Below are 27446 nucleotides of genomic sequence, written 5' to 3' on the forward strand. Positions count from 1 at the left end.
GTTCTGAAGCTGTTCAGCAATGATGGACCTCGATAAGCACAGAAACCACAGATAGGTGTGCTGTGTGGCTGCCTGGAACCACAGAAGAGCAAACAACGCATGGACACCCTGCCACAAGGTGGAACAGGAGACATCAGCATGAACTGGATGTACACGTCATACCTATCCCGGAGTCCACAGGCTGGCATCTGGGAGAAACTCTGCTTGGAGGGCCGTCAGAGCCTTCTCAGACTTCCAAGTAAGCTTGAAAAACATACAGCACTTAAGGACTTCACTCGAGCTCTTCATACAGAAATACTTGTCCCTGTCTTCACAGTGCCGAAGCAGGTTTGCACACTGTCTCACTGACACTTCTTGGGAGCTTCCAGGAAAACAAAACACCAAAAACAAAATACTCATTAATTATTGGCTGAGAAGGATAACTATATACTTTTTTTCTGTTTCATTACTGAGTGCATTGGAACTCAGTTTTATTACTTTATGCAAAATTACCATTTTTAATTGCTAGTGCCAGCAAAGATGGCAGAAGCTGAGGCAGAAACAAATTTCCCCAACATTGAGAAATGAATATGTCATCTAGTTTTATATATCTATCCAAAACTACTTATGTGTATTCTCAATCAACAATAGGGACTTCTGTCCCTGTGGGGTAATTGCTACACCTGAATTATATGCATATTCTGAAATGGCTAGGTTGATCCTATATACCTGAATGCATTTGAAAGGTGGGTTTAAACTAAACACTTCCACAAATGCAATATACAAATACAGAGATGCTCCATAATTCTCCATAAAAACGAGTCCCTGGATGCCAAGTGCCTAGCATGTGACTGCAGCTAGTTACGGGTGTGGAACTCCGCCAGGAAAGGAGCTGCGAGTGCCACCACTGCTGACAGTGCCGTGCCCTGTGCATGCTCCTCGAGCCACGGTGCAGTCTGCTTACTGTTCAACGCGCTGAGAAGTTAAGCAGACTTCGTAACTGAAAGGCTGTAATTTGAAGCCAGGTCATTCAGCTTTAAGATGGGGATACATTAAAATAAAATATTTTAGTCATCTTCCAAAGTCACTAATTTCACTTCAATGACAAGAGACTCCCAGTTAAAAGAAAAAATAATCAAACTCATGAGAATTTTAAACAAAGAGAAAGGTAAATTTACCGTGTTGGATAGTTAATCTCTTCACTAACATCTTCTCTCCACAAGGATTAAATTGTCCTGTATTTCAGAACACACATCAACACAAGAGACAAGCACTGTTTTTGTGCTATTCATACCATGCAAAGATTTCATTTCAATGTAATTGTTACATGTTTAGGTGGTATGCAGTCACCGATATGATTTCATGTCCCGGTCTTTTTTCCTCTGTGACCCTGTGCCTATCAGTAAACCTGCACTTGTAATCTCTTAGTCTGTGTCTCTTCCACCTTGGTTCATACCTTTTTCCCTTCCTGTAGCAAATCCTGCTCCCTGAAAAGTGGCATCCTGCACAAATAACTTTCCAAGTAACACATGAACCAGGGAGGCAGAAGGGGAAGTGGGGCGTTTCAAGAAGAAACTGAAAATTTACAAAGCAGCTTCCAATTAGCCAGACCTTAATTTTTCAAATTTATTTAGGAAAAAAAATTAACATGAGCAAATGAGAATACCTCAGTGTTACAACAGAGTATATAAATGTCTAGCAATAGTCAAATAATTTGATCTTTAAATACAAAATAACCACATGAACACCTAATATACAGGTTTCATCTGAATACATATTTATTAGATAAATATTAGGTTGTCACATCATCTAACTACATACAGTTTTGCAAGACTAAAAATCACAATTATTTTTTCTGACCAGCTTAAAGTATGAAATGATTGCATTGTACTGTACATACAATGTACAAACAAAGACAATGGCCGTTTTTGCATGTTACTTCAGATTGTACTTTTTTTTTTTTTTTTTAATTCTCCTCTGATCATGATATCAAAAATTGTACAAAGTATGAATTTGGTTACAATTTTTTTTTTTTTTTAATCCCCGTATTTTTCTTCATTATTTCTGTAGCACCCTAAAAATACACAGGTGATAGACTAGTACACGTAAGCTAAATATTACATGTAGATAAAACAAAACAAAACGAAGGATCAGAGTATATTACAGAAGTGAAGGTGAAACAAATGCTGAGACTCCACAAACGCTAACAAACAGGATTCATTTTCCACATAAGATGGAGCTTCAAGCTTTTTTTTCCTGCGAAATAAAAACAATGCACATTCCAAGGAAAATGAATGCATTTCTGTTAACATGTCTCTATTTGTCATTTACATATGTACAGATGTCCCTTGAGTCTCCACTGCAGACATTGGCGTGTATCTGTCAGTCCTATAATAATGTCTTGGCAGCAGAACTGTAGATCTCTGTGGGTTCTTTCCCAGATGAACTTCCATAGGGAAACAATTAAAAAGTAAACAAACAAAAAAAGAAGAATAAAAATACTACTGGAATTTCATATAATAATTAAGCTTTAAAAGAAATGACTGTGATTACCCTATTTGCTAGTTTTTTTTCTAAACTTTAATATGGCAGTGAACAGATAAAAAAATAACTAAATTTTCATTTAGAAGCTTTTTCATACTGAATCCACTATACAGTACCTGATTTTAGCTGACATATTTTTAAAACTGTCTCAAATGTCCAACATTTGGGTGATGGGTAAAAATCATATTTTATCTCTTAAGTTCTGCTTGGAAACCAAAAGTTTCTCTAAGCTTAGAAATGTCAATCATCCACATTAATGCTCTATTACTGTACACAGCAGATGCAAACACTGCTCCAAACATATTGCTAATATCTATGGAGTTTTTTCCCTTTACTCTTTCCAACAGGTACTTTCAAATTATACATTTTAAATACTACCAGTTAGCAAAAGGTGAATCCTTAACATACCTGGTTTAAAATACTAACATTGTGTTTAAGAGAAAAATAATTTCAGGTGACTAACACAGCTGCTCAGGAAACAATGGAGGGTGGAACATTAAATAGAATCAATTAAAAAAAATCTGAGCAACCTGTTCCAACTAGTGAGAAATCTTCTTTATTCCAAAACCTATGGCTTAAGAAACTCTCCCCTCCCCCTGAAAAAAAAAAAAAAGAACGCCAACAAACAAAACAAAACAAAAGAAAGAAAGAAAAACTCTAAGGGCATAATGTCAGTTTATCATTAGCCACCCCTGCAAACGACTTCAATACCTATATAAACAATGCAGCAAAAATACAGGGGAGAACTACTACAGTAAAACGGCTACAAAACACATCTGTAACTGAAGAGCGGTCTTTCCTAGTAGTTGTGTGATAGCAGCACCACACCACAACCGTATTACCATGTATTATACCAAGGTATCTTTAATATTCTGCAGAGATCCTCTACAGGTTGTCAAGCCTACATAAGAAAAAAGACACTTCTAAGCAGAATAAAATATACTATACTGTTTCCCTCCCCACCCGCCAGCATCCCTATGTGTTAGAGTGCCCAGCTTCCAAGGCTGAAACACCAGCATAGTGATATAAATAAGGTACCTTATACGCTTGCTGCTTGCCTTAGCACATCTTTACCTGTCCATACAGCTGGTCCTAGGTGTTCTGCTCACTTGGGCAAAGGAACAAATCCTCTGCCATTGCCAGCCCACAAGTACCCGCACAGTCGGTGAACATCGGTCGGTTAGGTGGTGGTTTTGTGTGTTTGCCCTAGGCAATCACTTTTTACTATGTTTCCATGACAGAGCTGGGCCCTGATTGTCCAGGTACTGCCTGACATATCGATTCATTCATCACATAAATGGGTATGAAATTTGGGCTAATTTATCAAAAGAAAACAGGGAAAAACAAACAAACAAACAACAACAACAAACCTCCCTTATTCTGTTAAAGAACCCTCAATTTTCTTTTTTAAAAAAGGACCCATATTTATCTTCAGACAAGGTATTTAAAAACACCAGCAAAAGTATAACCAGATCATGAAAATGTTGAATATTATCAAAGACAATACTAAAATATTCACAAAGATATTTACAATAGCAATTCTTAAAATAATTGATTTTGCATAATGAACAGCGCCTTTCTTAAAAAAACTTGAAACAGGAAAAATATAAGTGTGGGACCATCTCTACATAATATGTTTGACAGATTCAATACTCCTACTGGAAAATAAAAGAACTAAACCGCCATTTCCTTTAATATCTACAGCAAGGTGCTGCTGACTAGCATATATATATCACGACGCATGTACAGCAGTAGTGGGAAATGTTAACAAAGAGCAAAATAAAACAAAAACCGCAAAGAATTTACAAATATGACTTTGGTGAGAAAAGCAAATCCAGAGTTGTAAGCACATAGCATGCCATTTACAGCATTGCAAACTAAACACAAAGGGCTAGGAAACTATCTAGTCAGACAGGAACAAACAAAATTTTGTCTGGCACTTAAGTTTAAAACGCGTTGTGGCGAGCAAATAAAGGTTATCGGATTGCGTTTGGGATGAGGAAAGGAGTAGGGTCAAGTTTGCTTTAGTAACAAAAAGAAACTAAAACAATAACTGTACAGTGGGCAAAAGCTGAAATGTTGCACCACAAGGGCAAAGTTGGCACACATGCACTTCTTACACAGCTACTGTACATAATTTATAAGAGAGAGAGAAAGAGAGAGACAAAGAGCACAGAAATGGGCACAGAAGCAATAGGAAGCTCATGCAGGAGAAGCAACCACACGAGAAGCACGGATCACAGGGGCAAGACAGTGATTGTGGCATCAGGGTCTCTTGAGGGCAGCAGCATTCTACCAAGTTACTTTTTCTCCCAATGCCCATTCCTTCGTGAGAACAATCTCTTTCTGGCAGCTAAAGTTAAAAAAAAAAGAAAAAAGAAAAAAGAAAAGAAAAAAAGACTGAAAGAGGAGAAAAGGCTGAATTGTTTGTAACAGTCATGAAAACAGAACACAAAGCAAAACAAAAAGGAAGCTGTAAAATGTCTGTCCAATTTCAATGCCCCTTTTCAAGCTGATTGTTAAAAATAATTATGCAGATAGTGATGTTACTCTCCCCCCGTCCTGCAATGATTTCCTATCTGCCTTCAACCCAGCTTGTCTTACTATGTATTGTGCAATACAAACAGTGACACAAACACTCAGGAAGCCGAAGGCTGTAGGTAATAATCAAGAGCATTTGGGTTTGCATTCCCCCCTCCCTCTCTTCTCCATTCTGTATGGAATACATGGCAAAAAGACCTGTTACAACAATCTCAACAGCTGGGTGTTAGCGCAGCCACAAACGGTACTAATTTGAAACCAAAACCACACAAAAAAATCCCTAAACGTTGATTTTCTTTTTTCCTGTGTTTCCAATCTGTGTGTTTGAACAGAGGAATCCTTTGCAAAGAGGCGTTTAAGATTCCTGCACTTTTATAAGTCCAAACACACACGGCTGCAGCCTGGAGATGCTCAGGACTCCGTTACTGAAGACTTATTTACTAAACTGCTGTCTCCCTCTGACGGGCTTGTATGTCTCCCCTATCTTTGCCACTTTACTGTATGATTTGTGCTTTTTGGAGCTTTGTAATGTGTTTGTGTTCTGCTTTTTGTGTGTAGCCAGGACAATTACTCCCACACAAACCTGTGGTTGGAGGGGGACAGAGGGGAAGTGGGGTGGAGGGAGATACAGTTTCAAAAAAATGGAAGAACATGCGTTGGAAGGACACTCTGAGACAGGTCAATTAAAGACAGTTCCATTTTGTTGCCTTTTCTTCCCTTGCCAAGATTGGTTTTTGCCAAGATACTTCACACTATGTTTATCACAGAACTCTCTCTCTATAGGATGAACAACAAACGGGGTTTCCAATAGCTGCACAACTGTCTATGCTTCGTTGTGGTGTGTAGCACGGCAGACTCAGATTACTGCATTTTTGTCTATTTTTTCTCCCGTCACTTTCGCAGTTTTTGAAGCTGACAAAAGCAGTTCTAAGATGAAGAAAGCAGGGAGTGCACCATTGGATCAACTTGTGAGTTTTTTCTTCTTTTGTGGAAAAGGAGTGTTAAGATTCCTTGCTGTGCAGCCACACACGTGTGAACAAGTGAAAGGGATGGGGGAATACACATAGTTTCAGTTGTTCTCAAAGAGAGACAGAAGGTCATCATTGCTATTGCTTGGCAAGTCAGGAGGATCCAGGTACGAAAGCAGCTCATCTGGATTTGTGAGTTCTGGAAGCAGCTATAAAATATAAAGATAAAAGGAAAATTACAGATAACAGAAATACATTTGTGTAAAAAGGGATTAAACACCACACACTCCTGGAAACTGGCTTTCATATTAATATATCCAAATAAGTCTGAAGGCAGTATCCCTGCCTAACACCCTAAGATGATGTAGTATCCACTGGTTTGTGAAAGTCAGTATTAGTCAGTTTTTACTTATGAATTACATTATCATCTCAATGAGGGTTTCTCAATCAACTTCCCCATCACAAAGCTCATCATTAAACAAAGTTTATTTCCTCGCTAGCAATGCTGAAAAAGCTTCTTGATAAATGCTAGTTATGTATCTTAGTTTCATATAAAAGGCTGAACCAGGAAAACATATTTAAGCTTTAAAGCAGATCAACAACACCAGTCAGATCTGACTCACGCAGTAGCATGGTGATTGCTTTATGCCTGCATCCTTACAGAAAGAGGCAGCCCTGTCCCTTCCTCACACTGAGTCACCCCGTGACGCCTCTGCACGCTGACGTCTCTTCTGGGGCAGTCAGAGGGATCCAGAACTCATCAAGGGCTAAAACTAACCCAGACAAAACAAAACAAAAACCAATACAAAAAATTAAAAATCACCCCCCCCCCCAAAGAAAAAACAAAATCACACAAAAAATCACCCCTCAAAACAAACAGAAATAAACAACCCCCCAAAAAACAAACCAGCAAAACCCCTGAGGAAGAATACGGGGAGAGTGACAAGGCAGGTAGATGAGTCCTGTTTCTTTCCGTGGTATTGATGGGGGCTTGAAGTGCTTACTCAGCTAAACCATTACATGCAATTTGAGACATTTTAAATGGTCAGGGGCATGGTACCCCATCCAGCAGAAGATGCACTGATCTCCACAGTATTTTAAAAGATCAAAACAGTTGTGATTCTTTTACTTATATTTTTACAAATACTGTGTTTCAAATAGAAAAATTCATTTTTCCAAGCATCACTCAGATTCTTTTTGATCTGACAAGTAACAAGTATACTTTAACTACTAGATTTTGTAAAAGGCAACATTTTCTGGTTTATTCTGCATCTCACCAGGGCTTGGTGAAAAGTAAAAGCGTCTTATTTAAAAAATGACAGGGAAGAGTTTGTAATAAGCTCCCTTTATATTCAGCGTTGCGTTGAGGCCAAGACAGAAAAACATGGACTGATTTAACAATAACAGTAGGTATGAGAAATTCATCTTAAGTTGTTTTATGTTGTCAATTGCTATTAAACTAAAAGCTTGACTGTATCACATTTAGCATGCAAATATTATATTTGCTTCTATTACTCCTCTGAAAATGCAGCTTCATCTTCCAATGTTAAATGGATGAACATAATTTTAAAATAAGCTACACATGAAATGTAGAAGGAAGTGTATTACTTCCTAAGTGTTTTAGAAAAAAAAAGATGCCAAGTTTACATAAACAAAATGTCCCCAAGGAATGTTTTTTTAAAACACCTCCTCCTTTTATTCATAGCTAAACTGCTGTTATTATAGCACTAGACTAACGATAAGGCAAAATGTATTTCACCTGCTATAGTTTTTCTGAATATCTAGTATGGAAGACCAAAAGAAAATGCCAGCCTCTCCGAATGTTTAGAAAGAAAAAAAAGGCTGAATTTATCCTACACATTTTTCCAACTCATTTGCTAAAAATCTAACATCATGTCTCCGAGACTCATTCTTGTATACAGGGGATTTTTATTTTCTTTTTAGAAGTGAAAGTTATAAACAATATGCTCAGTATCTCTAACGATGAAGTCTTTAGTTCTGAGGGTGTATTTCATATGTTGAAGCGATGGCAAAAATTTGGGATTAAAATGTTTCTAGGATTCCCAAAACACCGAACCAGACTTTTTTTTTTTTTTTTTAATAAAGGCATAATTTAACACTGTATAGGGGGATGGAAAGGGGAAAGGGGTGGAAATTCTGAAGAGGAAGGGTATCTGAGAATGCCGGTGTGTTCCCAGATGCCCTCGTGCAGGCCTGTGCAAGGCAGGGCCCACCTGGAGCCAGAGCTGGCCCTGCAGCTCGGCGCCTGGCACGCAGCCGGTGTGAAAAGCCAAGGGCGCAGGAGGAGCTGCGGGGCGCTGAGGGTGCTGAGTGGGAGCAGAAGGGAGGGAGAGACGGGTGGGGCAGACACCAGGGGATGTGGTGGGCTTGGCAGAATTTGGAGAGGTGCTCCCGGGGCTCCTGAAGGAAACACTTCAGGGGTCTAACGAGGGCTGTGAGCCTCGGGCCTCTGCTGTGTGGTGTGAGTCATTTTTATGTATGTCAGGTGTTTCCATCTACCCAGGTTAAACCCCACACTGCATGACACTGAAGCACTAGTGAACCATCACAACCGTGTCAGCAGGCAGCAGACTCAGCTGCCTATGGTACATTCCCCAGCTTGGTTTCAGCTCACAGATAACGCCACATGGTGCCTCACTCAGCCTGGTTCCACAACACAGGCACCCGAAGTTAAACCCGCTGAAGTAATTCATCTGATCGTGATGAAGCTCACAGGTATTTCAAAGACCTACGTTCCCCACACTGTACAGCACTTGCCTCCTCATTCAGCTAAGACCATTTCAGTCTCCCATTGAGTCCAGCATGCCTCCATCAGTGATACCCACAGTACTATCATAAGCGTACAGGCTTTCCTACTTCGCTTTTCACCCAGGAATATGTGCCTGACCCATAACAGCATACTTTGTTACTTAAATACCTGAAGAAAAAATGAGATTATTTCACCTATTATTAATGTTACTCCTGTGGTCCTTAAGGGCAGAGAACTCTGGTTGCCACTTGACCTGTAGCTAGCTCCCAAGGGATGTATGTGGCCTTCACCGTGCTGTGTGACAGAGCAGCATTGTCCCTCCGGCAGGCAGATGCTACTCCACAGAGAGCTTTTTGCAGTGACTGGAGCATCCCTTCCTCCCTCTCACCCCTCTGCAAGGCTGCCTGACGGCACAGCGCTGTCGTGTGACAGGGAACATGCACGTACACAGCAACAGTAATACAGGTATCAATCTGAGGCACAGAGGCGAACACTTCTCTCAGAAAATTACATTGTGCGGCAGACTTTGGACCAGACAGAAGATACAGGTACGGGAACGCATGACTCAAATGAAAATCTAACCCTAGCTAAGAAATTTAGATTTTGTGAGGTGGGTAGGTGGTTAACCAGAAGGATGCCTCAGATAACTTATTTCCAGCACCAGCAAGCAGATGGTAGGACACATCACTTTTGGCCTTAACGGTAGGCTTATCTGTTTAGTCATGAGCTGCCCTCAACCCTGGCTACGGAGGCAGAAGTTTACTTTCCCATTTGCAATGCCAGCGTGGCACATCAGGACAAGGGATGTTTGCTGCTGAGCGGCAGCAGCAGGGCCTGGCGCGGCCGCAGCGAGCTTAGGGAGCAGTGTGGTGGGCCTGGTGAGGACCCCCACAGCCATGTGCCCCAGGGCTGGTGTGTGGCTCGCTGGGCGCCGCGCAGCCCCAGCCTGGACCGTGTGCGGCCGCCTCCTTCCTCTTGTCCGGGCACAGCGGTGGCTGCAGGGGCCGGGCTCGCACACACGGGAGTCCCCATCCAGCGATGAGGAGGACGGGGAGATCTCTCCAAGGAGGCGCCCGACCTGCCGTCTCAAGGAACGCCTGCCTTCACACTAGGAAGAGGATACGGCTGGCACATCATGCAGCTACTTACAACAGAAAAGTTTCCACAGCAAGCCAGGAGCGCCCTGTCACCTCAGCTGCAGCGACTACACCCATGTACCCAAGCATGAGACGATGGCATGTGCTGTGGAAGCGGCTCCCCGTCCCCGCGCCCCCCCACCCTCCCGCCGCCATATCAAGCACACGCTATGGCAGGCAGATGATAGTATGACACAGACTTACATCCAGCGAGGGCTCCGGCATGTCAGGTGCTCCCTGTCCACCAGCCTGACCCTCTAAGGCTGAGGAGGGATTAAAGGTCAGGTCACTGTGTGGATGGTTGCCAGAAGCGGCCGGGGGCGGCTGCCGGGACTGCTGGCTGGGAGGCCCGCTGTGATGTAATGGCTGCCCTGACTGGCTGCTGGGGTGAGGGACGTGCAAACCTTGCTGCATGGAAGTATGGGACTGATCAGTGCTGCCGGGATGAGGGATCTGCGGAGGAGGAAAAAAGCAGGAAAAGAAAGTGAGGCCACAAGGTACAGTGCTCGCGGTGCCTGACTCTGTAACCGCATGTTAAAAGGAAATAACGTAAATGAATTAAAAAGACAAAAAAAAAAAAAGCGGAATCGGAAAAGAAAGCTCCATATCCCAATGCCGGAGGAAACGTTTCAGCTTTTTCAGGGTTATCTGCAAAGGGGAAATAAACATGTTGGGTTTGTGCTGTTGCATTTGCTTCGTTGTGATGTGGGAAACTAGACTTGACTGTGCAAAATAACAAACCCCAAGGAGGAGGGGAAGAGGCTAATGGGCGCTGCTCAGTGTGAGCAAGGCAGATGCGTTTCCCTTAAAAAAAATCCTTGGGTGGATGGAGAATTTGTTGAATAATGATCCCCATGCCAGTAAACTCATTAACTGAGAAAATGCATAATTTCTGCTTGGATTTATTATTGGGTAGCTTGCCTGACACTGCTGCCTATTCTTGTTTCAGCTTGTTATAAACATCTGGCAAATGCCAGTCCTTCCCTACTCCTCCTCTTTCTTTTTTTTTTCCTCCTTTTCAGAATGCAACATCCCTTATAAGGGCTGCAGATTTTCTTAGCTGTTAGTCATGAGTTCTGATGGCTGATAAGAACAAGTGGGCTCAGTTAGCAAAGCTCCAGCAGAGCTGCCGGAGGTGGCTGCGTACCTGCTGACATCATGCCTGACTGAAAAGTACTGTGCATTAGCTTAAACTAAGCACAGACTGTATTACGTAATACATTTTTACTTTATATTCATGCCATGGGTAAGTTTTCTAGTGAAACCTTAGTATTTTTTATGTTTGCTATTGGGAATATACTACCAAACCATATACATCTTCCAAACCCTATTATGGAAGGATGGTGGAATAAAATCTTCCTCACATTACAGAGAAGCAACAAAAATGCACAAGCCCATTTTTTCCTTCTGCTGCATGTCACCTTTAATGCTAGTGGACTCTTTGGGACTTGACCATGGTGCCATGAGAAACAAGTGTGTGAATGCCTCAGAATCGGTTGTCTCATGTTAATTGGGTATATGGAGAAGCAAAAAATGTAAACATTTTTTGAGAAATGCTACATATTGCCACAAAGTGGAGCTGAAACAAAAGAACAGATACATACAACAACAGCATGAAATTCACCCAGCCAAGCCAACAGAAACTAGCAAAATGCTATGTCAGCATTGATCCTTTCTTATCACAGTAAACTGCAAGGTTATTTTAACCTTAATCTTCAGTTTTGGAAAGCGAAAGGGAGGTTATTACAAAACTTAATAAAAACGTTCCCACCAAACTTAAAAGAAAAAATCACAGAAACAAGCATTAAAAAAAAACAAAAAACATTTATCCACTCTCATGAAAACTGACATCTGAACATTGATACACTGGGACACTCATACTCGGCTACATGGAGATCCTTTCCGATAGTTTGGTAGGCAAGTTGATGGAAACGAGCAGGATTCTACATGTAATGTTGTTTGGGGGGCTCTTCCCCATGTGAGAGCTTAAAACTGTTATCAAGTACTGATGCAGACTCTTCTCCCCATTAGTGTCACAGTTGGACTACTTGGAAGGTGTTCTGTAACATCATCATCGTTACCTTATGGGTAAACTTGTACAAAATCTGCCCATAGAACACAGCTTAACGTAAATAAATCTGCAGCCTAAAAACTTTGCAAACGTCCGAGTGAAAGCAGATGTCTGTCCAAATGGTATTGTTTCCTTCTTCCTTCATTGAGGACACGTGCAACAGAAAGTGTGCAAATTAAGAAAGCTTAATAACAAAAAATAAAAAGCAATTTAAGACAGTGTTGCTTCAGTGGGAAAGCAGTTTCCAGAAAATAAAGCAAAACAGGATCACCTTGAAAAGTCTCATAAATGTATCCCTAAATGCACAAGGCAAGAGTCATACTGATATGTTAACAACAATTACTTAAATCAAGAGGCATTCATATGTTTTCAGACATATTTCAAAACATAAACAGGTTAGAAATTCTATAAATTACATTTACATATGTAAACATTACATAAGTAATTAGTTGATAAGGCAGTATCTTGGCCCCTGAGATAACTGTTGGATAAGGAGTAATTGTTCATTTAAGACTGAGGGATATCACTTTTAAACAGGTGCTGCAGGTTCAAAGTCCATCTGACAGCATTCTATTCATCCAGGCCCACCAGCCTACCTGGGAGAAAGCAAAATGCTCAGAACTTCAACATTTTTCCATTTATATTCAGCTAACTAATGAGAAGTTTGCACTGGTACAAAACCACTCTAAACAATACAACCTGTAGATCTCCAGCTTGTGTCTACGACTCCTCTTGTTTTATTTTAAAAGCACTAACCTACCTTATGAAAGCTGAGTCTAACAAAGTTCCCTCTGCCTACATGGCAAGGAAATTCCAGAGTCGTTTTTTGGAGTGTAAACTGTGGCACTCTTAAAACATTTACAGACTGTAAAAGGAAAGTTTATAGCACACACAACTACATCTTCTGTTTAATAGCACAAAACAACACAACTCTTTACGAGGCTAAGAGTGACCTCTAGGAGTGCTGAGATGTAGAACAACAGGACTCGCAGGCTGAAGAACAATATTCCGTTCATCTTGGGAGAAAATTGATAGTGAAAAAAGATCAGCAGGTTAAGTCAATTGTTTATACATCTCCCCACTCCAGAGGTCACAGTTTTACTAACTCTTTACACTGAACTAAGTGGCAGAACCACTGAAAGATGCCATCCTGCCCTGCTGCTCTTCTCTGCCACTTTTCCCATACATTTTTCCTTTGTCATCAGATGCATCCTTGCAGATATGCAGTGAATTAAACTGGGGAACTATCATGTATCCAAGTCGATTTCTTTGTTTTCCCCCTGAATTAGTTTTCAATCACATCTGTAACATGATCCAGATCACTTCACAGCTGTAGTAACTTCTGTTGGTGTGTGAGAGAGGAAAAGTGAAAACAGAAGGAAGAGGGATGACTTCTTTCCCTAACACCTTAATGTTTATATGAAACTATGGCCCGATCATCCATTGCTCAGTCATGTACCACATCTTACACTATCTTCAGTAAACAACAAGCTAGAACTAACTCTGAATTCTTGCTTAAAACTTGCTCACAATTTCTGAGAACATAAAAAATGCAATTGTGACAGCTATCTTGCACTAACATAGTGCAAACATTTGTTCTATAGTTCTCAAAGCATTTTACACTGGGTATTACTTCTAGCCACGTTTCAGATCTTGAATTCTTCTTCCCACAAGAGTGGACTGCTAGTGTTGACAGAAGATGGTTCTGATAATCCAGCCCTTTGTTACCCAGCCCTACCTACACTGGAGAAACACATCTGCATTTTCTGGAGTGACCTACAGAGTGTGTCTGGAGTGATCAACTCTCTCTGCTACTATTATATGGAAGCAGGCCACCACATAAATCTTCACAATGGGAAAATTAGAAACTTTTTCAGCAGCACTCAGCTCTAGTTGCTTTCAGTTAGAAACAGACCTCTGGTCTCAAAGGACCAGACATCTCCTGACTCGCCTTATAGACATGAAACAGTCAAAGTGAATAGTAGATGAAAACAAACTACACCTTATATGTGTAAAAAGAAAAACAGAAAGCCAGACAAGAGTACAGACACCATCGTGAAACCTTAGTTCAATTATGTAATGTGCTTTATATAATGTGCTTTATGTAATGTGCTTTTTCATACAGAGATGTCAGTCAGCAGACATTCAGTTACGCAGGTCAGAAATATGTTAATGGCATGTGTTTCTCTAAAAGCAGAAATTTTAAAGTGACTTTCCTCGAGTCTACTAGCAACAAACAGTTCATTTTTGAGACAGAAGAGAGCAAGAAGGAAAAAATAGAAAAAGGAAAGCAGAGACTTTGTAATACTGAAAAAGCTGAGCAGGAGTACTAACTGTCCACAAATGCGGTCTAAAGATGTGTGTGGCCAATTTGCAAGGTCAGTCTAACTCCCTTGTGCTACTGGACCTGAAAAGTGATCCTTATTAGGGAAAGTCACCCACTGACATAAACTAGGTGGAGCCTGCCACTTCTCTTACCCAAACAGCATACCTTGCATATCATGATAGACGAGAGAGAAGTGAGGCAAAGGTTTACTTTAATTGCCAGCTATCAAAAGCAAGTTCTGCTACAGACTGGCCCACAGAACCAAAAATCTATTAACATTTGCCCAAGTACCCTCTTATAATTCTGCAATATGTATAGCCGTGAGCAACTTTTAACTTTGCTATTATCTGTAAGGAGCCCAATTTTCAGAAAGCCATAGATTCTTCACTTTTATATTCAACCACTTCAGAAACTTCACCAGGGCAACTACTATAGCAAAGGTAGAGCAGTTACTGATGGAGTGGAGATGTAGGTGTCATGTAATGGGAGGCACAGAAGAATTCCCTGTGGCTTTGATTCAAAGGACAGCAGCTGTGTGCGAGTGGTTCAGGTTGGCAGCAATTCTCCTCACTGCGATATACTCTCACACTGTTCGGTTGGTTCTGATGCAGATAATTCAGACTACTCCTTAAACTCGGTATGTGAAATTTGCCAAAGTAAAATTAAATTTACAGCGTGCTTGTTCTGTCCTTTATTAGCCTGTTATGTGGTAAAGTCATTACCGTTTCTGGACTCTTTGCAGACAGTCATCTTCTTAGTTGGGATCACTCAAAGCTATACTAAGAACTCTCTCTCCGCTCCCTTCCTATTTCTCACCATCCTCCTTGGAAAACCCACTGCCAGCTAGTGGAGACATTGACTGAGCAGGCTTTTGCTAAGCATCTGCTACCACATTTCCTCATTACATTCTGAAATTGTACTTTCTAGTACTCACTAAAGACATGGCACAGATGACTTGTCAAGTTAAACATCCTTCCTGTGCAGTACGCTATACAGCCCCTGCCCTGTAACTTAAATGAATATAAAAGGATACACACACACACACCACACAGTTAAAATAGATGACTGGCCATACCTAAGAATTAAATGCTGCTCGTAGCTTTTCTATCACTTTGTTGGAGCAGTACTACATTTTCTGGATACATACAGTTCTGTATATAAAACTTACTGCAACGAGCAAGCTGTTTTTCTAACACAGGTCTGTCTCTCCAACTGAGAGCTGAGGAACTTCCATTTTTTTTACATCTCTTACATTGATATACCCTCAGACCAATGGCAGCATCTCTCCTTGAAATCTACAGGCTTGTCCTATTCCCAACAGCTTAAAGTTGCCTTTCATTCTACTTGGGTAAAATTCTCCCTCAGAATACTTTGATGCAAATTTTGCCCTCAGGGACAAAGCCAGTGAAGATACTGTCCCTACTTTCAAGTCAGTGAATGTCTTACAAGCTGTCTGCTGAGGATGGATATTCACAGACTCTGCTGGCCCAGGGAATGACCACTAGTCTTTTTTGGTGTCAGAGCAAAGCACAAAGATTAACACAAGCACACCAAGCCAGGTTGCCTCCTTCAGGTAAACAAGCTTAAACGACAATTCAGAAAACCTCAAGAAAGTCTCTCCACAACTTGAAAAGGCTAAAACCTAAAAATGGCATTTCTGACAACATTTCTCAGGGCTACTCTATTTCAAGAACTGCCAACGCTAGGAATCCCCGAAGAAGTAATAGCAGATCACAAGCAAAGTCCATTAGCCTGAGCAGAGCTCCTTACTCCCATAAAGAACGATCTACGTCTGCAGCGCCATTACTTACAGATTCCTGCATGGGGTGACTGAGAGGTTTGTCGAGAGCTGCCATACTGCTGGGCATGTCTGGGGGATGTGACAGCTGGGGCCCATGCATGAAGTCATTCATGGACGTTCCACCAGGATTCCCGTGCGGAAAATCAAAGTTACCATGACCTTGGTAACTGTTGCCTAGAAGAGAAACAGATATGATATGCACGATTTTTTTTCCTGACACTAACTTTTCATTCTCCTGTAAAAGCTGTGCAGTGCCACATCCTCTCTGCACAGCATGGGGAAACAGATGCTGAACGTGGTGGCAATGTTGCACTCCCCATTCCAAGAGGCAGCTGGAGGAACAGGGAGGAAAAAATGGCATTTGACTTTCAAATACTGGCTACCGCTCATAGTATTAAGATTCATTGTAGTAGTTCATGTACATTTGGCAACTCATTGAAAACTGCTGACACTTTGAACAACTACTGTTCAGTCACAGCTTAAGCAAGACAAGAAGTCCAAGGAATATTAAAATCTACGGAATATTTGCATCTGGAAGTGTCACAGTGAAACTGTGACTCACTGCCCAAGCACAAATTATATACAGGACACCTGCACTGTTTTTATCTACGATTCTATGCCCTCAGTAGGATTGTAGTATTGCTTCAGTTTGCGATGAAGCTAATTGACAGAGTGGTATCAGGAAGTTGCCACAGTACCGGTTCATAGCACAGCATCTATTTTACCTCTTCTTCTTCAGTATAAACAGGCAATTTCCATTAAGATTACACAGAAGAGGCCTTCTTGTCTAACTGAGGTTTTTGAGGTAATTCTCCTCCTTCCCATGAAACCTAATAAAATTCACTTGACTGTCTGGAAATACATCATCAATTTTCCCCTCCTGGAGACATATCTATTCTCATTTTCAGAGTTACAAATTGCCTGCTTGTATTTTGTGTTTCAGCCTGTGGATATGCATTTTCGTAATGAAAAATTAGTGAATTTTTGAAACCTACCTAGCTTTGGACAGAAATTATGTTCTCCCAAGCACCAAAATCCCACATCAATTCAGACTAAATGATCTGGATTTAACTCTGACACATTTACCATTAAAAAAAGAAAAAAATAAAAAAAGAAAAAAGAAAAAAGGAAAAAGAAAAAAAGAAAAAAAAAGCCTGGGGCCCTCTGCTGATCTTCAGGACAAATACTGTATGGCCATTACCAGAACATTTTGATCGCTTCCACCTCAGCCCTGTGAGTGTCACCTTAATTCTTAAGTAAGCATGTATCAGAGTACAGGGAATTTACTCTCCATATCCTTTTCTGTTCTGATACCTCTGTTAACACTTCCACCTGAGATACCGACTGGCAGTTTATTTGCTACAAAGAACAAAAACTGAACTAAAGCCTTGAAGCTATTTTGTGTAAGTGACCAAACTGGATGATACTGAACTCTGAAATAATAGAATAGCTTTACAGCTTGCACAGAGAGCCTGAGGTTTCTCAGCTGACGTACAGCAGCTTTGAAGGTTCGAGTCAAGAAGGGAGTTCAACAAACTGAAGTAGCTGCATCACTGGCTCTTCAGCACAGCTTCATAAGCAGAAGTTTAATCTCACAGGAATAGAAGTCATTAGCCATGTAAGAGTATTTCTCAGAGAAGTCGGGACTTTGATCTGTCATGTAAATACTACAGAGCCTTACTAATTCTCTTTTTGTTAATCTGCAAACTGGATAAGTCTCACAGAATGTAACTGCTCTTGCCTTGCTTCTCAGGAAAAATTAATAGCAAGGAGCTGGAATAAGGTCTTGTATTACCAAGTACTTGCTGTATTTACAAATTACATACTTCAGTATACTTACTGACATAACCGAATAAACAAACATAAACCATGGTAGTAATAACACTACTGCTTTTGTTCTAGAGTGCTGTTAATCAGAGAACATTACCTAATTCTAAACACTAAGTTTCACGGCACATACTGATCGAGAATGAAACTACGAGGTAGCGTACCCAAGGATTTACAGGACCTGCGGGGGAAGGGAGTCAAATAACAGCCTAGGCAGGAATTGCTAAACAAACCCTACAACCCAGTTTACTTGACTGCTGTGTCCATTTCTGAGTAAAAGAGCTAGAGAGATGATGAAGAAAGATGGTCTATTCTCATGCTCTGACTGCATTTCACTCCTACTTAAATACAGAAAAAATTGTGATTCAGTGCTCTTGGCTTTGTTATAGTAATCATTCATCTGTTTGAAAACCTGAAAAGTTTTATCATCTGTCATCAGTTTTGCAGTCATTGGAGCAAATTAACCATATTTTGCATGCAAGCGACATTTTTCTTCAGATGCCTGCAAAAAGCACATATATCACCTTGTAATCAATTTGGGGATTCTGATGGTGTGAACATTTGGTCTTTTCTCAGAGCTGAACTGAGTCATATCATATTACATGCAAAAGGAACAGTCTCTGGTTTCATATTTTCAGCATTGTCACTAATTTAGTTATTCATGGTATACCAGTCATTTAAAAAGTATTTCCACTGCTTGGATTTAGTTCCATGTTTCTCAAACTGGCAACACTGGATACAGGATCTCAGAAGTAATTTTTTAATGCAAAGGTGTTTGCAAAGCAGTTACGAGTTCTTTAAAAATCACCCACTTTCTGGGCAGCCTATGAAATGTTAACCATCTGGCCACAGGTTAAACTTGGTGGACCAAGTGGCAGGATTAATGAGTCAGGTTCTCTACTTTGTATCTAATGTGGCATCAGAAGCCTTCCCTTGAATAATAGGGGAACAGAAGGAAAATGGACAGAAAAGGAAAGATGCATACTGTGGTAAGCCATGAATACAAAAGGGAACAGTGTCCATTGATTCAGGGAGCAGCACATGGCAACAAATTCAACAATCACCAGTTTCCTTACTAGAACACATTTTCCTCTAACAAGATGAATCTTAAATGAAAAGTTTAATGCAGAATTTCAGAACAGCAGCCATATACATTTCACTTTCCTTATGAATCTTCATGAGAAGATGCGAAGACATACCTGGATCACAAAGATGACTGAACCATGACTTCTACAGTGACAACTTGGGTGCACAGGGATGTAAAACTAACCTTGGTTACCATATTCAGTGGAGTTGTTGCCTCCTGGAGGAGGTGGGAGGGATGGGTAAGGTGATGGCCCAGGACCCAAAGCTGCAATCATCTCCATCACATTCGGCATGATCATCTGGCTTGGACTCATGGTCTTAAATCTTTTTGAGGGAATACCATCTGGATCATCTTTGATGTGAATATCTGACTTTATAGGGACTGGCCTCCAACTGCAAGTTGGATCAATGGTAACTTCTTCAAACTCTGAGCTGTAAAATAATGTGAGAATTCTATCATGTTAATTGCTCTTTTTTTTTTTTTTTTTTCCTCCTATCATTTCTGTTGAAATTTTCATAAGGAACCGCATGGTAATAAATGTTCTGAAATGGTCTCGTGTATACAACCTCACGATCTTTCACTCCTCAAGTGTGTGCTGCAAGCAAGTTTTAGAAAAGGCAACTGTGAGAGCACATATCTGTTTTCATCCACACAATGAAATCCAAGCATATCCGTGGTCTGCTCTACGTGAATCAGAGGGACTACTAAATACAAGAAAACATTTAACCCTCCATTCTCACTCTTCCCTCTGCTTCACAGATGAGGCTGTCACCAAGAAAAGACCCAAACAAGATCTATTAAGTAGAAGGAAACTGACTCACTCTTTCATTAGCTATACCCACTGATATTGCTGGCTCCACCAAGGAGCCATGAAATAGAACACTCAAGTTGAATCACCAAGATCTACTTTGGCATGACTGTCTCAGCATTCATTAACATATTTTCTAATTTCTTAGTCTTGGATATCGGAAATAAGTAAGTTCACTTACTTTTGTATAGCATTCAGAATACCCCACATGTACTGGTCAACCTCCAAGCCCTCCAGCAGAGCGGTTTTACTAGGAAAGAAAAAAAAAAAACCACAACCGTCCCTCCATATTAGAATATCTCTGCACGTGTTGGAAAGAAGGATGGAAGAAGGATAGGTAAGTGATGAAATCAGCAGACTGGGATCCACCAGTTTACTATCTTTAACACATAATTAATAATGACATGGGACAAACAGTTTCAGTTCTACAACTGCATCACCAGGATAACAGATTTTTACACCAAATATAAGAGACAAGGATACCTGCATTTCTATGTATCCACAAACTCTTTGCATCTTTTAAATTGTTGTTTTTATTGAATTGTATTTCAGATTTATAGTCTTTTCAAACACAGCAAATCTCTCCTGTGATCATCACCTAGAACTACAAGTTTTTCAAATTGCATCTTTGCTGTTTTTTTTGAGCTACACTGTAATATGTCTTCAAAATAACTACGTATTATAGCTGTTTTACTTAACACCAGCACAGATGGGGACAGAACAAAACCAAATGAGAAATTTAGTTATGTAGGCACTAAGATCTGAATGCAGATGCTCATACATATAGGTGCTCATACTTAGAGAAATAGGATGAACATTTTGACTTGAATCTGCTAATACATAAATTAAGAAGCAACCAGTATCTTTAATATATTCTACCCTGATTTTTAGTCAAACTTAGAAGACTGAAAAGGTTCAGGTAGTTCAGAGAAATCATCTGCACCTTAGGATAGCTATGAATCACAGACAGCCATTGAAAAAAGCTCATCTCAAGCCTGTGATGTACTCAGAAGCAGATAAAATGGACAATCCCCGCTTCTGTATACAGCTAACATTAGCTGACACAACAGGGATTCAACTGGAGACTTGCAGAGATGCTTGCAAGTTGCTACAGCTACAGCTACTTGAGCTAAAGAGCACTGGCTCCTCAGCTGAGGCTGTAACAAACTCGTAACCCTGTCGACCGCAGGTTACAGACACTGAACAGGCTTGCAGACACGCTGCGAGCCTTTCTGCTCACTTGAATGTAAGGACGGGCCATCTGTGACCACTTCAAAGCGTTTTGGTCTGTTTCTTGTGCAGTATACTAGCTCTCTGGTCAAAACTTAAGGTTGAAGGTATGCCAAGGTATCCCTCTTTTCCTTTAGGCAGTTACTCCAAACTTTAGTATTCACAGCTTCTTGGAAATATTTTATCTTCTTAAAATAGCCTTACTGCAAAGTAGAATCCTTCCTGCTTTCTGCTCTCACCTTAATTTACACTTGACACTGGCCTCAGAGGATCCAACTTCATTTCCTACCTAAGTACTGGAAAATGATGCAGTCTCCAAAATTCCCATTCTCCTTGAACACAGCTATTAGCTGCATACCTATGTGACTCAAAGCACAGTACCTAAGACAGTTATCTGGCATCCTTACACCATCAGGCTCAGCTGAATACTGACTTTTTTAGTATTTACATATTTGAAGTGCAGTAATGTGGGCATTACAACATGAAAATTATACAAAAGTAACTCCAGAATAGGCTACCTATCCTTTTATTATGGCATGTTGCTATCTCCTCATTGCTTATACTTCATAATCTACAGGAAGACCAATTTCCAGTTCATTAGTTTTATGTAGATATCTGTCTTATCACTGCAAATATTTAAACTTCCTTTGAACTCTACACCATACAATGATAGCCTGATGAGAGCTGGCAGAGTATGCATTTTGAGAGAAGATATACTGTTAACTGTTTCACAATTTCTAAAAAAAATCCAGGACGTTTCCTGAATTCATGCAGTATTACTACAATTCTCTTGGGACTTAAGGTAAATGTAATAAATCTTTTTTTTCCCAGTGCTTCCATTTTCTCCCTTCCAAATACATCATAACCTTAAATATGATTTGGTCAAATCATCTACAGCTGCATTTCATGTAGGGTGGTTGCACTTACTTGCATACTGGACACCTCCAGGTTCCTCTTTCGCAGTTCAGTTGCAAGTAGGATTCCAGATCAAAGCACTATGTATCAGAAAGAAACAAAGAAAGTAACAACAACAAAAAGGAGGAAATCAGGGGAAAATACTGTATTAACTGAATCAGTCAGACGAAAGTGCAACTGCCATAAAGCACCCTACTAGAACTAAAACCTAAACCAAGTAACTTACTTTCTCCCTCTATGTTAAACATATATATTTAGTTATTTATATTGATAGTCAAAAAAAAAAAAAAAAAAAAAAAAGAAATCCCATTTCCTTAAGCTCTCTCTTACTATGACGAAGCACAAGGTAACAACATGTGGCTGTAGGAATACTGCCAGGTCACTGGCATCTACTCACTTGTACATGCTTGCAATCATGACCCCTTGCTGGGAGCTGAATCCGCCGGAATGTGATCGGACACTTCAGAGACACTTTAATAGCAGTTTGCTCTACTCCATCTTCCCCGTTTAGTGTCGCATTACCAGAGGACGCTGCTACGCTACTGAAGTTCCTCTTTACTGTTTAGGAAGAAGGCATGCATATGTGTGAGAAAATGCACATACACTTGAAAGTCTAATGTAGAAATCTGGCAGACCAACACTTCAATCTTTAAAGGACACTTTAATGGACAATTCATCCATATAAGTGTATTTTGCATAATTTAGAATGTTGTCCTGTACAGCAAACCATCACATACACGTGTTTCAGCTGTATCTTCAACTATAAAAAGTGCCAAGCAAGCACTTAAAGCAGCCTTAAATGAATAAAGGATCTTTCCATGCAAGGCTTTTGAGTCAGTAAGAAACAAATATGGGGAGAAAAACAGATTCTCCTGGGATGGAAGAGCTGTCATTAGGGATTAAGCTTGTGTTTTTGGAACTTTGTTACCCCTACCCAAACAGCCCTCAACATTTCGGTATACCAAGGATTTCATCTACACAGCTGGTGTTCTGGAAATTCTTGACAAGTGCAGCTTAATGTTTTCAATAAGCGAGCAAATCTGGTGTAGAGATAGCTTATCACAAGTGAACGCAGGATTCTGGAAAGTCAGCACCCACACAAAACCAAAACTCACTCTTAGTGATACAATGTTCTGCTGGGAGGAGGCGTTTCTTTAGTAGACCTTGAAGCACAGAGCGAACTGATGGCCGGTGTACTAACTGCAACACGAACAAGTGTGACTGAAAGAGAATGAATTTTGTTACCACGAGAACCAAACACATATGCTACATATACTGCTGAACAAAGTTGCACTGCTCCCTTGGACGCATAGCTTCATAAGAATCTAATACATAAATAAGAAAGCTGGTGCTGCTCTGCTGAGTGCATACATCCCCTTAGGGATATTTTGAGCACTACACAGTATTTTGTTCTTTGCTCCCATAGTGTGCACACTCATATATAATGGCTTTAAAAAAAAGAAAGATGTTCTGCATTTTCTTTTTAATATTCAGAATACAGTGGGCTGACGTATTTCATTGCTGACACCAGGGCTTATTCTTAAACCTGATTCTGAATTCTTTGACACAGTCTACCCTACCTCCCCTCAGACTCTGTCAGAGGTTGCACAATTTGCTACTGATGTATTGGAACTCACAGAATCTTCTTCCACAGCAGAGTCCTAAGAGCCTGTTGTGGATTCACAGGATGCTGCCCCTGCTCTTAGCCGATATATAAATGGTATTGTGTAGAAACATCAATGTGAAGTAAAGCAAAATGGGTGAAAAGCTTCTTGTTAAAGTGCCTCACTCGGTGACCTTGGGCAAGGTAGAAGCTTGCTTTCTTGTCAGTGACAACAGAGTGGTTAAAAGCTCAGACTGTAATGTGTGCAACAATCCGCATTAAAAATATAGGACTTGCTTCCAAGAGCAACTACACCATAGAAAAGGAGAAAGAGGAAAGCTGCATGATCTAGACTGAACCATGGGATACAAGTTTTTAATCTTAATGGCTTTATGAAAAATCATCACCACCACCAAAGACGATGGGTTCGATGTTATCATGTCAAACCATTCACAGTTTAATACAGTAAGTAAATGAAATACGTACTGGACAACCGTTCACACTACAATGGTCTGCTTCCATATTAAAAACCTTCAGCCACTTTGTTACACACTAAATAGCTAGAAGGATAATAGCAAAATCCCATTCTCCCCTAGCCCCCAAGTCCTTTCAAATACATCAGAAGGACACCACTATATTCTGCAGTAATTACGCAGCAAAAATTTCAGTATTAGTACTCTGCCTGCGTCAACACCATTAAACAAGCACCTTATCAGGAAAATCCATGGGAAAAAAAATGAGAGGAAGGCTTTTGCAGCTAAGGCAACATTTGCAAACTGCACTAAAAAGCAAAGTCAGCATCAGCAGCTGCAGCCGCAAGCTCGATGTACTTACACAACAACATGCTGTGACTGTAATTTGAATCGTGTTTCTTCCTGGCTGGCAGACATGCTTTAGGTGCAGAGGTTTATGAGATGTCTTGTTGTCACCACGTTCGATGGTAAGTGGGGTTGCATTAACGCTGACCTGGACTGAAGCTGGCCAGTTTGTGTTCATTTGTCTGTCTTCATGGTGATAGCACTTGAACTGTAATTCCAAGTCAGACCTGTACAACAACCAATAAATCTTTCTTGTAACTTTTCTTTCACTTTGCAGAAGGAGGTCTTTTTGATGCTAGGAACATTTTTTCATGATGAGTCAGACTATTTTTCTCACATTATTGCCAATAAAGGATATAACACACTTTCTTCATAAAAGCCCTTAAGAGAAGCAGGTCATGATGAATTAATGATGCAAGCATACTACAGAGTTGCCAATATTGTACACTTAAAAAGGATTTTCCAAGTGACCATCTCAAACCACTTTGCAAAAACAGACTATGGAACGATCCGGCTGAAAGAAAACATCAACGTCAGACAGGTCTTTCCTGTGTGTTAGAGTTAAGAACAACAAAGTGATACGCTGCAGTAGGATGTGCAGGATGATTGTGGATCCTTCACTACTTGAGAGTATTTAAAAGACGTTTTGCACAAATGCTTGTCAGACATACTAGAGATATAGGTAATCCTACCGTGGAAGAGGTAAATCAACTAAGATAAAATGACTGCTGCTTCTCACTGCCTGTGTTTCTGTGATTCCAAATTAACACAGCTGTGGATTAAATCTACCCGATTTAGAGCTTCTTTCAGAGCATGACTCCCTCCCAACTCTCTAATAATAAATTCCACATGCTATTCAGCTCCTCAAAATTAGTTTTCTAACACCTCCAAAAAAGGGAGAGGCTGAGATAAAGTTAATGAAAATTAAGTACGTAGACACTATGACTTCAGTTTCACACACGAATGTGTTAGAAATGAGTAATTTGAAGAAGATATTTAAAAGAACATGAAGAACTGAACTGAAATGCTGGGATTCTGCTGTTCACGACAGCTGAAATGTTCTGCCCAATGTTTATCTTTTATGCTTGAAAATTTAGGTGCTCATTTCTTCATCTTGCCTGGAGGGAGATATCTTTGTGTAAGACCCATGAGGAAAAGATCATTCAGAAGATCATTACTTTAACTTCAATTTTCCTTTTCCAGAAATAGAGATTTCATTTCTGACTTAACATAGTCTTTTCTAGATTTCAAAACATCATGACTTAGTACTGGATAAGAGCATGTTTTTTAATAAAGAAAAGTATAGAATACAACTTACCTGACCTTTCAAAATAATCTATCTATATCAAGTGTTTCCATTTTTCCCTCCAATATTTTATCACCAAGTTTTGAAAGCTCTCTCTGCACGGTCTACTAGAGATTCTCACCTTAAGAGAACATGCAGCCATCAACCAAACCCAGAAGAAAACAGACATAGCATCTACAATTCAAAAACCAATCCGAATTTGTCCATTCCTGAGAGCTCTGGCCAGGTCTTCTGAAAAGTCTCAGAGTGGGGACAGAAACCAGGAGACCCTCCTGTTCCTAGCATGCAGCCCCATAGTGGGACGTTGTTAATAACTGAGCAGCGCTAAGACTGAGCCAGCTTCAGCGCAACATTTTTCTTGCCTTCAATCTTCTGCTTCTCATAACCATGAAGAGTTCCCAATGGGGAGAAAAATAGTTGCGCTGCTATTAATTATGGGTGTACACGTGAGAGGTTTTACCGAATATTTTAACTGGCAGAAAAATATTCAGACCTGGCTCGATTCCATCATTCTCTATAAAAACAAAATCCATCCACACATGTGACTAATTCATTTTTTTGGAATCCATCCAGCCCTGAGGTAAATTTGAAATGACTTCATTACAGGACCATCCATTCTCCCCACTATTAACAAGCCTTTCAAAACAGCAGACCTGTGCACGGTTTACCTATGAGTCTTCATTAAAATAAGTTTAAATAAAGGCTATGTGTTTGGTGAGCTAGGGAAGAAAGAAAGAACAGATATTAAGAAACAGCCTCATGCCTCAGTGCAGCACTATAAATCTAGTGAATGAGCCAGCACAATCCCCAGTAGTGATTACTTATTAATAAGAACTGGCAAATAACTGCCAAAACTCCCTCTGCTTCTAGTACTCCACGATAATGAAATGCAAGTAAGCAATAACTGACCTCAAAGTTAGGTGTTAATTATTGGATGTGGTCTGTCTGAAATCTCTCTCATTTCTAACCCCCAGGCTACATCAGGTTAGGAAAGCATTGTGGCAGCAAATGACTCCTGTATCCTGCATCCAGCCTCAGCTGTAGAGCCAGAGTCTGTCCCAGGGGCAGGGAACCCAGCTCACCTCTCTGCCACCCCAGCCCACCATGTGCTCTCCACACCATAAAAATAGAAGTCTCAAATGAATACCAGTGAATAGGAAAACCATCCTCAAATAGAAAAAAGCTGAAGCTACCAGTTATCATTCCCATTAAGGCCAGGGAGTATTTGATCCAGGCTCAGGAAGAAACTGAAAGCGAGGCAGCCATAATGGAAAATGCGCTGAAGATGCAGTGTTTTACCACCTCAGCAGCTATACCTGTAAAACAACCTCTGTACAAGATAATGAGAAAATAACCAAGCTCCACAATGCACAGAAACAGGTTCAAATAATTTCATAAGAAAACAGGATAACACTGAAAAGCTTTCTGAGAAAAAGAGCATGAGACACAGTTATTCAGAAGTATTTGAAAACATGAAAAAAAAAAAAAGAAGGCTCTGATTGTAACTTGATCTAAAGTCATTCCATAAGTATGATGGAAGCAGAACATATCCTGGAATCACTTATGCAAATCTAAATTAAATATAGTAAAGTAACACCTAGGAAAACTATTCCTCTGTGCTGGAAAGTAGTACTTGCTGTAACTGAAAAACAGAAGACTTTGCACATGAAAAGCTATGCCCCAAATATTTCTGACCCATCCTTACTTGTGAAGTCT

The 27446-nt window shown here is 40.3% G+C and overlaps 1 protein-coding gene across 15 annotated transcripts in view; it reads right to left on the reverse strand.

The window, feature by feature from the left end:
• Nucleotides 1-1591: 1591 nt before the first annotated feature.
• The window catches only part of ZMIZ1 (zinc finger MIZ-type containing 1), a 346051-nt gene continuing 320196 nt past the window's right edge, over nucleotides 1592-27446 (reverse strand). For 14 of the 15 annotated variants that reach the window (XM_035330686.1, XM_035330677.1, XM_035330678.1 and 11 more), the window contains 9 exons: nucleotides 24441-24651; nucleotides 23119-23224; nucleotides 22401-22561; nucleotides 22016-22083; nucleotides 20040-20108; nucleotides 19234-19481; nucleotides 16147-16310; nucleotides 10143-10391; nucleotides 1592-6241 (listed from right to left, as the gene is read on the reverse strand). In XM_035330686.1, coding sequence (XP_035186577.1) covers nucleotides 6134-6241; nucleotides 10143-10391; nucleotides 16147-16310; nucleotides 19234-19481; nucleotides 20040-20108; nucleotides 22016-22083; nucleotides 22401-22561; nucleotides 23119-23224; nucleotides 24441-24651 — 1384 coding nt within the window. In that variant the 3' untranslated portion in view covers nucleotides 1592-6133. The remainder of the gene's footprint in view (nucleotides 6242-10142; nucleotides 10392-16146; nucleotides 16311-19233; nucleotides 19482-20039; nucleotides 20109-22015; nucleotides 22084-22400; nucleotides 22562-23118; nucleotides 23225-24440; nucleotides 24652-27446) is intronic. The other variant, XM_035330680.1, reaches the window with a different exon arrangement.

This window comes from Oxyura jamaicensis, chromosome 6 (assembly GCF_011077185.1).
Source record: "Oxyura jamaicensis isolate SHBP4307 breed ruddy duck chromosome 6, BPBGC_Ojam_1.0, whole genome shotgun sequence".
Classification (NCBI taxonomy): domain Eukaryota; kingdom Metazoa; phylum Chordata; class Aves; order Anseriformes; family Anatidae; genus Oxyura; species Oxyura jamaicensis.